At 48.3% G+C, this 14,384-nt stretch overlaps 1 protein-coding gene across 1 annotated transcript in view; it reads right to left on the minus strand.

Moving 5' to 3' along the window:
- The window catches only part of TTLL10 (tubulin tyrosine ligase like 10), a 448,425-nt gene that overhangs the window by 87,623 nt on the left and 346,418 nt on the right, over positions 1-14,384 (minus strand). The window contains exons 9-10 of the mRNA XM_085609638.1: positions 6,427-6,512; positions 3,114-3,285 (exon numbers count right to left, since the gene is read on the minus strand). Of these exons, the coding sequence (XP_085465764.1) occupies positions 3,114-3,285; positions 6,427-6,512 (258 nt within the window). The remainder of the gene's footprint in view (positions 1-3,113; positions 3,286-6,426; positions 6,513-14,384) is intronic.

Below are 14,384 nucleotides of genomic sequence, written 5' to 3' on the forward strand. Positions count from 1 at the left end.
CCTCGAATGGGGGTACCTCGATGAGGTGCTAGTGAAGTTCGGCCTGGGAGATGGTTTTGGGCGTTGGACGAGGGTCCTCTACTCCTCTGCTACGGCCAGGGTACGGCTGGGAGCGGTCATATCCTCAGATTATCCGGTGCGCAGGGGGACGAGACAAGGTTGCTCGCTGTCTCCCCTGTTGTTCACCTTGGCGATGGAACCTCTGGCGGCACAAGCGAGGACAGGGACGATGTACGGCGGGGTTAGTTGTGGTGAGGCGACACATCATATCTCACTGTACGCTGATGACCTCTTGTTGTACCTAGAAAATACCGACGACGCTCTGGTAGGGGCTATGGGGATGCTGTCGGGCTTTAGCAGGCTATCGGGCCTCAAGGTAAATTGGACTAAAACTTGTATTTTCCCGCTGCGGGCGGATACGCCATATTCCCCTCCCACTATGGATGTGGTCTGGGAGGCTACGAGCTTCACCTACCTGGGGGTCCGAATATACCACGACATTGTGAACCTGTTGGAAGGTAATATAGGGCGTTGTATAAGGGCCCTGAAGGGGTGCATGACCTTCTGGGCCTCCCTCCCGTTGTCGGTGCTGGGCCGGGTTGCTCTATTAAAGATGGTGGCTCTGCCCCGGCTGCTCTATTACTTCCGCACCCTGCCAATCTGGATCCCACAGCGGATTTTCAAAGATCTGAGGACGCTGGTTATTGGCTTCCTGTGGGGGACCGGACGGCGGAGGGTGGCCTTGACTACTCTGATGCGGCCTAAAATCGAGGGAGGACTGGCGGTCCCTGATTTCGAATTATACTACCTGGCGGCACAGCTACAAGTGTTAACGCAGAACGTTGCTAAAGTGTTTAGAGGCCCGGAACAAGAGCGGGGGACCGGCATCCAAAGGCACATTTTATCTTACATAGTTATGCAACAGAAACTAGACCTGAGAGGCTTATCCGTAGAGGAGAGAACTCTTCGGCTGTGCTGGCACAGGAGTATGAAGAGAGCGAAAGCAGCGCGACCATATGTACCGGAGATCCCTCTGGGGTTGCTGACAGCGTTGCCGCATGGAGGCGACTGGTCCCCGTTGGCGGAGTGGGAAGAGCTGGGGCTGCAGATGGTGGGGGACCTCTATGTAGACGGGGCGCTGACCCCCTTCGGGGTATTGCAGGAGCAGTTTGGCCTCCCGGATGGGAGTTACCTCCTGCATGCGGCGGTGAGTGCGGCGATACAAAAGCATTGGAGGGAAGGGCTGGTGGAACCTACCGCAACCCTGACCTGCCAGTACGTGGTGATGGCGGCGGGAACGATTAAGGCGGTGACCTGCCTCCATTCTAGACTGTTACAGGAGGGACTGGAGCCGCTTACAGCATTAAAGGAGAGATGGGAGGAAAGCATAGGCAAACCCATTCCGGTCACGGTCTGGAGCCACATCATGCGGAGGACGTGGAAGGGTAGTGGGAATGCCCGTTTTCAGCAGGTACATTTCTTCGTCCTCCATAGGGCCTATCTGACCCCGGGAAAAATTAGACGATACTTTAAGGTGCAGGATGCGGCATGCCCGAGATGCTTAGCGATTGGGGCCGAGCTAGACCACCTACTGTGGGGGTGCCCGAAGCTAGGGACGTATTGGGCTGAGGTGGGAGAGCTTTTGCATGTAGTCACTGACCGGGAGGTGGAGTTCGACATGGCGGCATGTATACTGCTCTGGTTCCCTCACACGGCAAAGACGAAAGTGACGAGCAAATTCATTGACCTAGGTCTCATGTTGGCCCAGAGAGAAATTACATGGCACTGGAAATCCCGGGAGGGCCCATCAGTTGGGAGATGGATGACTGAACTGTTGAAATGGTCTAGATGTGAGAGTGCGCTTTGAAGGCGGCAGGCCACCAAAGCGGATAACGAGAAGGGTTTGGAGTGGGCGAGGGCCTGGGAGATGATAGTACAAGCTCTGCAGGACTACCGGCTGGAGCGTGCGGAGCACGACCGTTCGGAGAGCGGGGTTCCTTGAGGCTGGGGAGACTACATGCAAACCCCGATGAATGGCAAACATTAGCGTTAGAACCCACAATTATGGCCCACATCAGCAGCAGTTGGGGGGTGGGTAGGGGGGAGGGGAGTTACTGGGGCATTGTTGTAGTGTTGAGACGAGTGCAGGCAAGAAGGATCTATGATTGCTGACCATTGGGGAACGGGGCTCCTGGGCAGCTCTCCTTGGGCAGAAAACAATCCTTAGCACACGTACTACTTATATATAATAAAGATGTAACGTGTTTTCACAGTGCAATTCAATCCAGTGTACAAACGAAATGATTTAGTCTTTTTCTTCTAGATGGTTCTTTTATTCATTGTCAGTCTTCTCCGTGGTTCATAACAGCCAGCCAACACGTGTTTCGTCGCTACATGGGAATGTGGTCCCGTGACTTTTTCAAGGCTATTCTTGGCTTGGTATATATATTTAGTAGGTGGTGATAATTCCAGACCACCTATGGTTTCTGAGGTAATGGCGTCACTTGTTACTGTGGGATATTGCAATCCTTGGCGAAATCCTGTTACCCTTCAGTACTTATTTGACTGAACAGTGATTCTGACGTGACGCCCGTCTCTGGTATCCCGGTCTCACGCACTCGAGACCGGGATACCAGAGGTATGGCTGCAGGTGGTAGGCACTGCCAATCGGGTTTGGGGACTTGGAGTTATTTTTCGTCATTGAAATGTAACCCACAGTAAACAAGATTACGAATGCAAAGGCAAAATGGAGGTAGAGAAATGTCGGAATACAGTGATAAAGGCAGACAGCAGGGACCTTGCAAAAGTGAGCTAAAAAGACAAGAAGGGTAAGGTGGTGGAAGGAAAGAGATGAGGTGGAATCAAGGCTAGGTAGCCTTGGTATTCGGCAATAGTGAGGTTTAGAAACTCCTGTGTGCAGGGGCATTTCGGGTCCTGTGTAATATCAAGGGCCCTCGCTGGAGTGATGCTAAAACGGTAATAGGCAGGCGCTACAATGGATTATCTTATAGTACTTAACGTTGCGCTGTAGTTATCTCTCAGTCATAAACAGGATCCTTATCCAGACTCTGAATGTGAGTGTCCCTTCTCTAACCATACTACACAATGCTCACCTTTGCACTATCCGGGCCTGTGAAGACTTGTATGATGCCCGCCTGTATCCAACATCTTCATCCAGGGCCTGCAGCTGGTTGCAAAGGGTGTTCACTGCCTCTTTGCTCTTCAGCAGGAAGATCCCTTTCCCTTGGTTCATGCCAGTGGGTTTGCAGATCCAGAGCTGGGGGTCTACCTCAGGGGAAGGCAAGCATTTGTGAGTACAAACATGAATGCTTCTATGCACTCACAAACCACAACTATACACATGGGTTGAGTGCAAGCAAAGGGCATGGGTACAGTGCACTCCACCTCTACATTTCAAGAACACAAAGCACATTAACTGCTCATTGCAAGATGTGAAGTGCACACAAGCTCCTCATTTCAATAGTACAGTGCACAAAAACTCTAACAGAAAGGTGCGAAGCACACAAGCATCAAATTGCATTGGTACAGTGCACATGAACATAGCACAAATCAGTGCCTTGCACACAAATATATCACACTAGGCAATGATCACAAACACCATATCACACATGGGTACAGTACACAGAAATATCGCACAATCTGTGTACAGAGCACACATATAAAGCATACATTGGTGTGCACTTAAGAACCACAGTGTATACACAAACACTACCCCATTCACATAAATGTTGCCGAATGCAAGCAAGCATCACACTCTGGCGCACAGCTGCATTTGCACATGTACTTGGACTGTACCCAAAAAAGAACACACAGGTACATTTCACACAAACGCCACCCTTCATGAGGAGTCTTCACTCCTAAAATTGCCTGCATTGCTGTTCTCCTTGCTCTCTCTCTATACAACGAGTAGAGACAGCGGGCACCCCCAGATGGGGACGGAAAGAGAGTCTCACAGAAAAACCTGTCAGTTTAAACGTTTTTAAGGGGCACCTATGGCAAGCAACACTCAGTGTGACGGGGCACGGGACCCTATCCCTGTGGAACAGTTGTACCCACTTAGGGCCTCATTTACAAGAACTGATGCATCGCTGCATCAAGGCATCCATGCGTCGGAATAAGTTATGCCGCGCTACGACATTAAATAGAGACATGGGTGTGCATATATATGGTATGGGGCACCATGACGCAAGCTCCCATGGTGCGTCTGAAATTCGGACTCACCAGTGGGAAGGATGGCGCAGCGCATTTGCCCCTTAACTCGCACCCGGCTGAAGTGGGGCTTATGACAAGCTCAACTTCAGCAATGCGTCACAAAACAGAGGGGTGCATCGGTTCTGGCTGACGCCACTGGTCTAATGTGTGGGGCCAAATGTAATAGAGTGTGACATGGTGGAAAATTCACACTATTCCATTGGTCCTGGATGTAAAGCATACACGTATTAAGTATGGCTATGTGTCGCATTACAGTGGGCACAGTCTAGTTATGTGCACAAAGATACCCAAGGATGTGTGACATATAGAGTGAAACTTTAATGTGAGTGGATGCAAGTATTTAATGTAATGTAAAGTGACGATTCCTAAGTTACCTAGCTTATGTGTGTGCTTATCTTTTGTGGTTTGAAGTAGGCTTGGCTTGGGGACCCATTTCCATGTGGATATCTGGCAATCCTGGCCTCTCCCTTACATGCAGTGTCCAGCGTCACGTTGAATTGGTGCAGTAGATGATAAGGTTTGCTTGTTCCCCATCTGACCTCCTTCAAGGTTGCCTGGGGGGCTGCACTACGCCAGGTGCCCTAGTTCCAGATGCTCTGTGTACCTATGAAGATTTGCATTTCTATCTGTGTCCTTTGTCTCTGTTGTGTCCCTCTTCATCTGCCTTATGTTTTAAGAACAGGAGGAGACTGCACTGAGGCCAGGGCCGGACTGGGAACCAAAACCGGCCCTGGCAAAGTGCTTGGCGCCCCTCCCTCCCCGCTTGGGGGAGCTGCCGAGCTCTTTGCCAGAGCCGGTTTTTGGCCGATTTTGTTACAGGGCCGATTTTGCAGCTATGCTGCAAAAGCGGCCCTGTAACAAAAACGTCCCCCAGGGGCCAAAAACCGGCCCCCATCCGTGCGGCGCACCGGGGGATTGCCCGGTGCCCGCTACAGCCAGTCCGGCCCTGACTGAGGCGTTCTCTAGTGGTAGTTTGCATGTCGGCTCAGAAGTGGAAGATGTCCCCTCAACCCTTCAAATAATGTTTAAACTTTGCAAAATACGGAAGAACGAAGTGCACTTGTCCACTCACTACACCCTCAACCCTTCGGGCATGTTCTTTCAGAAGATGAGGAATCTGTTTGATCGTCTTTAAGTGTCCGGGTCGAGCCACAGCAGGCCCTAAACCAAATAAAAAGGGTACCAAGACTGTGGGGTGAGGCTGGGTCAGAAGACCCAACAATATTCTCAGAACTTTGTCCACAGCCTGATTGCTTTCATACCCGCTCACCGACGTGGATTCTGCAAGTTGCAATGAGAAACCGAAGTGGCATTACCCATGAGGCCATGGTAGAAGTTTCCTAGAAAGAAACACAGGCGCTGGGAAGGCCCCTCACAAAGAAAAGCCTCTGCCATCGACTAATTGCGTATAAAAAATTAAAAAAACACCAGCAGGTGGCAGTGACAAAAGTTTTTTTTTTTTTTACTTTTTGAAATCACTCTAGATTAAATATAATAGACATGCCCATTTCAGGCATGGGAGATATAAAAGAACAAATGTAACAATAAAAGAAAAAAAAGCACACGGATTTTCACCAGGGGGATGCTCTTCCCTGTGTCTTGTGGATGAACGAGCTTGGGCACGTGAAGGCACGCACGTCTATAGTCCCACTAACACTAAAACTTTTAAAGTGACAGTTTTCCTTTAAAAATGCGCTGGCAATACCTTACACGCAACTGTAGGCAATCAAGAACCAGGTGGAAAAGAGAACAGACCGAAAAAATACTACCATTCACCATAGGAGTGAGCAAAAAACACAAACCGATCCCACAAGGGTCGGTATAAACAAACGAAGGTGTAGAAACATGGAACATGGAACATACGTTTACAAACATAGAACAAACCCCAAGAGAGACAAACAGCACACCATGAGCACATAGACCTGTCAGCTCAAAAGTGCTCAAACACAAATCATCACCAACACAACACTACATGTGAAAATCTTGGGGGCTACAAACAACCCATGGTTCTTAAATGTCTGCAGCGGCACGCAGGCGCTCCGAGATTATTTGCATCACGTGTCCCTTCCTCTAACAGAGATGCACACAGACCCCTCCGTAAACAGCTATCTTATGATGTAAACGCATTCTGATGCAAACAGGTGTTCGGAGCAGGGCCTCTCTACCTCTAAGCCTAAGGCCGAGGGTCTTCACCTTTGTAGAATGCGAGGAAGGCATTCCTCTCCTCCTTCAGGTCCAGCCGGAATGTCTCTGGGAAGAAGTCCTCGAGCTGCAGCATCCTAAGGAAGAAGGTCTTAATGAGAGACTTGGTATATCATTCTGGTACCCTTCAGACATTAAGTAAGAAACATATCCCAGATGGTCCCCACCGGCCTAGAAAATCCATCGTCTGGAAATACATTAAAATGTAAACATCCCGGTGTTGCCAACATTTCAAATGAGGGTGCTTTCCTGTACAGTGCTGCTCACAATGATTAGAGTTTTTACAGCACAAACTCCTCCAGGGCACTGCAAGATCATCATGGTACCTCAGGGCCCAAAGTTTCTCACAATCTCCATGTGTTCAAGCTCTTCCTAGTGTGCTCAATGATCTTTACACTCTGTCCATGCGCCCAAGCTCTTCCTAGTGTGCCCATTGATCCTCACACACTCTGTCCAAGTGCCCAAGCTCTTCCTAGTGTACCCATAGATCTTCACGCTCTGCCCATGCGCCCAAGCTCTTCCTTGTGCGCCCAATGATCCTCACAGTCTCTGTCTATGTGCACAAACTCTTCCCAGTGTGCTGAATTTTCTTCACACTCTGTCCATGTGACCAAGCTCTTCAGAGTGTGCCCAGTTATCCTCACACTATCTGTCCATGTGCACAAGCTCTTCCTAGTGTGCAGCCGCTGCTGGCCCATTGGGGCTGAGGGGCCACGCCCTCTCACCTTTTGCCCCTAATAACAGTGTCTGTCAGGCTAAGCAAGTGTCGACTGACGGAAACTGATCATTTCCATGTCAGGCAGCCAGGAGCTAGACATGAGTTAAATGCCTGTGTGCCCAATGATCATCACACTCTGTTCGTGTGTCCAAGCCCTTCCTAGTGTGCCCAATGATCATCACACTCTGTCTATGTGTCCAAGTTCTTCCTAGTGTGCCCAATGATCATCACACTCTGCCCATGTGTCCAAGTTCTTCCTAGTGTGTCCAATGATCATTACACTCTCTATCCATGCGCCCAAGCTCTTCCTAGTGTGCCCAATGATCCTCAAAATAACTAAGCATGTGCCCAAGCTCTTAGTAGTGTACCCAATGATCTTCACACTTTGTCCATGTACCCAAGCTCTTGCAATGTACCCAAGCTCTTGCTAGTGTTCCCAATGATACTCAAACTATCCGTGATCCTCACAGTCTTTGTCCATGTGCCCAAACTCTTCCTACTGTGCCCATTGATCTTCACAGTCTCTGTCCATGTGTCCAAGCTCTTCCTAATGTATCCAGGGTTCCTCACAATGCCTGTCTATGTGCCCAAGCTCTTCCCAGTGTGTCCAATGCTCTTCACACTCTGTCAATGTGACCAAGCTCTTCCTAGAGTGCCCAATGATCTTCATGCTCTGTCCATGTGCCCAAGCTCTTCCTAGTGTGCCCAATTTCACAATCTGCCCATGTGCCCCAGCTCTTCCTAGTGTGCCCAGTGATCCTCACACTATCTGACCATGTGCCCAAGCTCTTCCTAGTGTGAGCCCAATGATTCTCACAATAACTTATCATGTGTCCAAGCACTTACTAGTGTACCCATTGATCTTCACACTTTGTCCATGTACCCAAGCTCTTGCTAGTGTGCCAAGTTATCCTCTCACTATCTGTCCATGTGCACAAGCTTTTCCTAGTGTGCAGCCATGGCCAGTCCATTGGGGCTAAGGGGCCGTGACCCCTCACCTTTTGCCCCTAAGAACAGCAAAGGTCAGCCTGACAGACACTGTTCGTTTTCAGGTCATGCAGCCAGGGGCAAGACATCCGCTAAATGCACAGGCTCCTGGCTGCCTGAGCTGAACTTTGCTGATCTGAGGATGTCACAGCTCCTGTGGGCGTGACCTCCTCAGCAAAGGTGCTTGAGGCCCTTCCCCTCAATTATGAGGGGTAGCGTCACTCATTGCATTGCACCTGTGTGCTTCAGTTTTAAGCCCTGAAGCGCCCAGGGTCGGTTGTCAATCAGTGACACTTCGTCAGAGAGTGGGGTGGGGTCAGCAGTCTCACCGACCCCATCCCACTCTGTGATGACATTGGGACTGCTACCTTCCCTCAACGGCTGACCTTACATCAGCCAATGAGGGAAGGCAGCAGTCTTAAGCTTCTTGGGACCTCCGAGGCAGAGCTGCAGGTATGTGTGTTTTTTTTTTTAATTAATGGTTGGTGCGTGCATGTATGAATATTTGGTAATGAGTGTTGTGAATGGATGTGTGTGTGTGTGTGCGCACGTGTGTGAATGCACGTCTGTGACTGAGTATGTGTGCGTGTGTGTCCTGTCCACACCCTCCCTCCTAAAACTACCAGCCGCCACTGCTAGTGTGACCAATGATCTTCACGCTCTGTCCATGTGCCCAACCTCTTCTTAGTGTGCCCAACGATCTACACACTTTGTCCATGTGCCCAAGTTCTTCCTAGTGTGCCCAATGATCCCAACGGTCTCTGTCCGTGTGCCCAAGCTCTTCCTAGTGTGCCCAATTTCACACCCTGTCCATGTTCCCAAGTTCTTCTTAGAGTGCCCAGTGTTCCTCACGAATATAGCATGCTACAACGCATGCAAATACATTGCGTTCCGTAACAACGCAATGCTATTACTACACAAGTCATTACATCGACTTGCAGTAGATGGCGCTGTAACATTAGGAATGTATAATTTACTATTCCAACCTACGCAATGGTAAGGAAGGTGTTGGAATATTAAATCATACTATTCCTTATGTTAGAGCGCTATCTACTGCAAGTCGATGTAATGACTTGCGTAGTAATGGCATTGCCTTGTAACAACGCGGTTGATGTAACAACCGCGTTGTAAAGGCATTGTGGTCTAATGACCGTGATGTAAAGGTTGTTTCCCGTTCCTCACAACAGCTCTCTATGTGCCCAAGCTGTTCTTAATGTCCCCAATGATCTTCACACTCTGTCCATGTTCCCAACTTCTTCCCAGTGTGCTCAATGAGCCTCACAGTCAGTGTCCATGTGCCCAAGCTCTTCCTAGTGTGCCCAATGATCCTCACACTATCTGTCAATGTGACCAAGCTCTTCCTCGTCTGCCCAATAATTCTCACTGTCTCTGTCCATGTGCCCAAGCTCTTCCTAATGTGCCCAATTTCACACGCTGTCCATGTACCCAAGCACTTCCTAATGTGCCCAATGATCTTCACACTCTGGCCATGTACCCAAGCTCTTCCTAGTGTGCCCAATTTCACACTCTGTCCATGTGTCCAAGCTCTTCCTAGCATGCCCCATGATCCTCACAGTCTCTGTTCATGTACCAAATCTCTTCCTAGTGTGCCCAATAATCCTCACACTATCTGTCCATGTGCCCAAGCTCTTCTTAGTGTGCCCAATAATCGTCACACTATCTGTCCATGTGCCCAAGCTCTTCCTAGTGTGCCCAATGGTTCTCACAGTCGGAGTCCATGCACCCAAGCTCTTCCTAGAGTGCTCATTGATCTCTGCCATCTCTGTCCATGTACCCGAGCTCTTCCTAGAGTGCCCAATACTCTTCACATTCAGTCCATGTGTCCAAGCTCTTCCTAGTGTGTCCAGTGATCTTCACACTATCTGGGCATGTTCCCAAGCACTTCCAAGTGTGCCCAATGATCCTCACAGTCTCTGTCCATGTGTCCAAGCTCTTCCAAGTGTGCCCAATGGTCTTCACACTCTGTCCATCTGCCCAAGCTTTTGCTAGTGGCCCAATGATCCTCACAGTCTCTGTCCATGTGCCCATGCTCTTCCTAGTGTTCCCAATGTTCTTCCCACTCTGTCCATGTGCCCAAGCTCTTCCTAGTGTGCCCAATGATCCTCACAGTCTCTGTCTATGTGCCCAAGCTGTTCCAGGTGTGCCCAGTGAAATTTTATGCTGTCTGTCCATGTGCCTGAGCTCTTCCTAGTATGCCCAATGGTCTTCACACTCTGGCCATGTGCCCAAGCTCTGTCCATGTGCCAAATCTCTTCCTAGTGTGCCCAATGATCTTCACCCTCTGTGCATGTGCCCAATGTTTTAGTGCGCCCAATGTTCTCAACACTCTGTTCACGTGCCCAAGCTCTTCCTAGTGTACCCAATGATCATCACACTATCTCTGTCCATGTGCTCAAGCTCTTCCCAGTGTGCCCAATGATCCTCACAATCTCCGTTCATGTGCCCAACGTATTCTTAATATGTATCTGCCCAGTGATCCTCACACTGTCTGTGTGCCAAGAGCTCACACTGTCCATGTTCCTATCTCCTCTCCCCAGCTGTGCACTGAAAGCTCCTCACACTACCAGGAACTACTCACATGGTCTTGTCCATCCAGTCTAGGGGCCACAGACTCCCGACTTTGCACATCAGTGAGCCCCAACTCTTCACACCCTGCATCAATCTGTGCCCCAATCTTCTTATGTTGTCCACGTGACCCCACTGTTCACAGTGTGTTTTTATGTGCTTTAAGGTAGATTGTCAACGTTTTCAGATGCCCAAAACTCTAGAGCATTGTCACTGGGCTCCTGGACCTCATGTTTTCTGTTTATGCACTCAAGATTCTCACACATTTTGTAAATGTCTCAAAAACACTGGAATAAAATGGTGCAGGGTGGGACCTGGCAAGAGAAAGCACTGGAACTCTATTTTAGACTTCCCAGTAGAGGCTAATGGACAGGTTACCCTAACGAACAGGCCAAAGTGGAGGAGTGTGGGATTGGTTAATGCCCCATTTTAAATACTCTTCATAAATGCCAAGAGGTGTCATGTCATGTGTGGCGCCTTCGGTCAGCTCTGGTTTTTAAATGGCTTACCAATCTACATTGAAGAGAACACAAGAGAGGGCCTCTATACCATCACCAAATGCTGATCCCACACACAGTTCTGAATTAGAAGTGGGCGTAACTCATGTAATTCCATGTAGCGTACTCATGCGGAATTATCTAACAATTCTGCGAGATCTTGCAGGTTTACACAAGAAGAGTAATTCTCCTTTTAGCGCTGTTTCTTAGCCCGAATGGATGTGAGGATGCATTCTTGTGCTAAGAAATAGCGCTAAGTAAAGCAGAACATGATTAGCGAGCGGAAGCGGGCGCTTACGTTTGCTGAATGCGCCCTTTGGGTAAGATTTTTCCCCAACGTACTCCTGGCATTTATCGCTAAGAAATAATGCTACATGCAGCAGAACATGATTAGCGAGAGCCAGAGGCAACTCACGTTTGATAAATGTCCTTTTTCTCCAAATTACGCAAGCAGGAGTTATAGCGTATTTATTGGTAATCCCACATCGAAGAGTAATGCGGAATTACCAACATTTCTCCGATTACTCTGACGTAACTGAAATTCCACCAAGGCTTGCTCTGAATGAGAGAAAACTTCGGGGCATATCAACAACAACCGGCGATAATTATCTCTAAGCGCACTTAGCGCTAGGATAATTATCGCCGGCTAGCGTGAATTTTTATCGCTGAGATAGCGTGCTATTAGCAACGCTTATCTCAATAGCGATAAAAATCCTCACGCTAACAGGCTAACGTGAGATTATCGCTGGAAACCCAGCGATAATCTCACGTTACCTTGTTGATAGGGACAGGCAAACTTAGCCATGATATCCTCCTTCCATAGGATATCATGGCTAAGTCTGAAAAATACCAGACGTAAAAAAGCAGCGTTAACCGCGGTTAGCGCTGCTTTTTTTGTCTCTAACAGGGTTAGCGACATTCTTGATAATAGGAGAAATGTCGCTTAGCGACATTTCTCCTATTATTTTACTCTGGAACGCCCCCTTTGCATCTCATTAGAGATGCAAGGGGAAGCATAGAATAAAAGGGTGCTAACATGCAAATTTGCATGTTAGCACCCTGTTGTTGATAGGGCGCTAGTTTTATCTCTCCTTTTTTGGCTTTTAAAGCCAAAACAGCAGAGATAAAGCCCTTGTTGATATGCCCCTAAATTAGCCTAAATGGAGCTAGATTATATCTCCTTATCTTTGGAGTGAAAAACAGGGCCTCTGGCTGTTTAAATGGGTCTCCAGTATGGGCTCTCCTATCCCCACGGCCTAGAAAGCTAAAACGCTTGTGATTCTTAACTCGAAACTCTCATTCACCCCCTCAAATCAATGCTGTGGTCAAGGGGATGAACATGCAACTCTGCTTTCGTTGCAAACTCTTTCCTCTCCTGCAAGTGTCTCACCAAATCGAAACTGCCTATCTTTCATTTTGGGATGGTTAGACCAATGCCACGTGATTTACAAGGCCTGCTAAAATAAGTGACGGACTGACTCCAAAGACCCCAAAATCAGTCCACCGTGATGTGCCTGAAGTTGCATAAATTTGACCCCATCCAATTGGCTCTGAATGCGCTCTAGTGAACGTTAACATTATATTCAAGTCACCCCCCGTCACCCACAATGCCTTCATGAATAAAGGCCTGGTCTCTTGCAAAAGCTGGCCCCTTTGGTCAGCACCATAACACACCTCAGGCCACTTCAGTGGTTAGCAATTAAGAGGGGGAGTCCTAGGTCTATAACTATTGAACGCACTCGACTCCTAAGTCCTTACTTCACAGAATGAGACTGCTTTTTAGAAAACCTTTGCCATAGACTTATCCCAGAGTCTGCGGTTGGAGAAAGTTAAAAGTGAGGCCAACCCAATCGAATAGACTGAGAAAGCTTGGTTATTGCCCTTGCTGTACTATGTTCTCCTTGTCTTGCTGTACAAGCCAGTGCTCGATTGACATAATTGTTTTATAAAATACCTAATAAATAAATGCTTAAAGAAATAAGCAGCGCCTTGTGTTCTGGGACTAGTAGTTTGATTTATAACATTGTAAATATGTGCTATAAAATTCCAGCATGCAAAGTGTTGATGGGCAGGGTAATCAAATAACAACGCCGAGCCTGGCGTGTTTGATGCGTACATTTGTCAGTAGGTGGCGCTAACGCTTTACCTGTGGTGATTTGGCTCTCGAGCTCATCATTCCTCAATCGTGTACACTTTAAGAACAGGTTCCACAGATCCTGATGGCAAACTAAGTATATCATAAGATCAAAGGCACGGAACGGAATAGAATTCGTTTCAGCGTGAGAGCGTTCACGACACGTGAAAGCGAGATTAAAAGGAGGCATGCAATGCGCACTCACGTCAGCATGATTTTACTGCAAATTGAACATTTTCAGTTATTAATGCAGGGCACACCGCACACCATCCTCCACATTCTATAACAAAAACCTTTCAGAGAAATTATCTTATGTTAGAACAATGGCCATTCTAATGGTGAGTATGGTTTGAGCAAAAAGCCCATGTTCTGCGACAAGTGAATTTGAACGAGCTCAGGCTAAGACAGCCCCCTGGCCTGGGCGGGAAGAAATGTGGTGCCCTCGCTAATGCCAGTGAATAAAATGAGACAGCAGGGGGGGTGGGGCTTTTGTGGTCACTGGTCAGTCCCTGGTTGAGCAGTGACATGCCCCGCTCACAAACCTCTCTGGGCCTCCCTCAGCTCAACTATATCACCCATAGCTTAGCTGCCAAATGTGCTGATGGTGTGTGTCAGCAGGGGTCAGAGGGTGAATTGGGGGCAAGGAAGGGGGGTAATGGTGTGTTAGAAACATCGCCTACAGATAGTATGAAAATGAAGGACTACATTAAATTGGCAAAATATGGACTACTTTAAATTGGGAAATCTGACAGAAAAAACGAGCGCTCAGGGACAAAGACAAGGCTGGCGCAAGATGAGAGGGCCCCTCATTTTTTTCCGGAGTTTTATATAGTGCAAACTTGACCCAAAGGTATCGGGTATCAGAGCGCTTTACATGGCACCAGTTTTGTTACATAAAGACACATTCATTTTTGCAAGGCACGGGGAGATTAAGTGACCTGCCCAGAATCACAGGATGTTGAGTGTCATTGCCAAGACTCGAACCAGGTTCCCCAGATTTGAGGTCTACCGCCCTAGCCGTTAGGCT

Source organism: Triturus cristatus, chromosome 1_2 (assembly GCF_964204655.1).
Source record: "Triturus cristatus chromosome 1_2, aTriCri1.1, whole genome shotgun sequence".
Classification (NCBI taxonomy): Eukaryota; Metazoa; Chordata; class Amphibia; order Caudata; family Salamandridae; genus Triturus; species Triturus cristatus.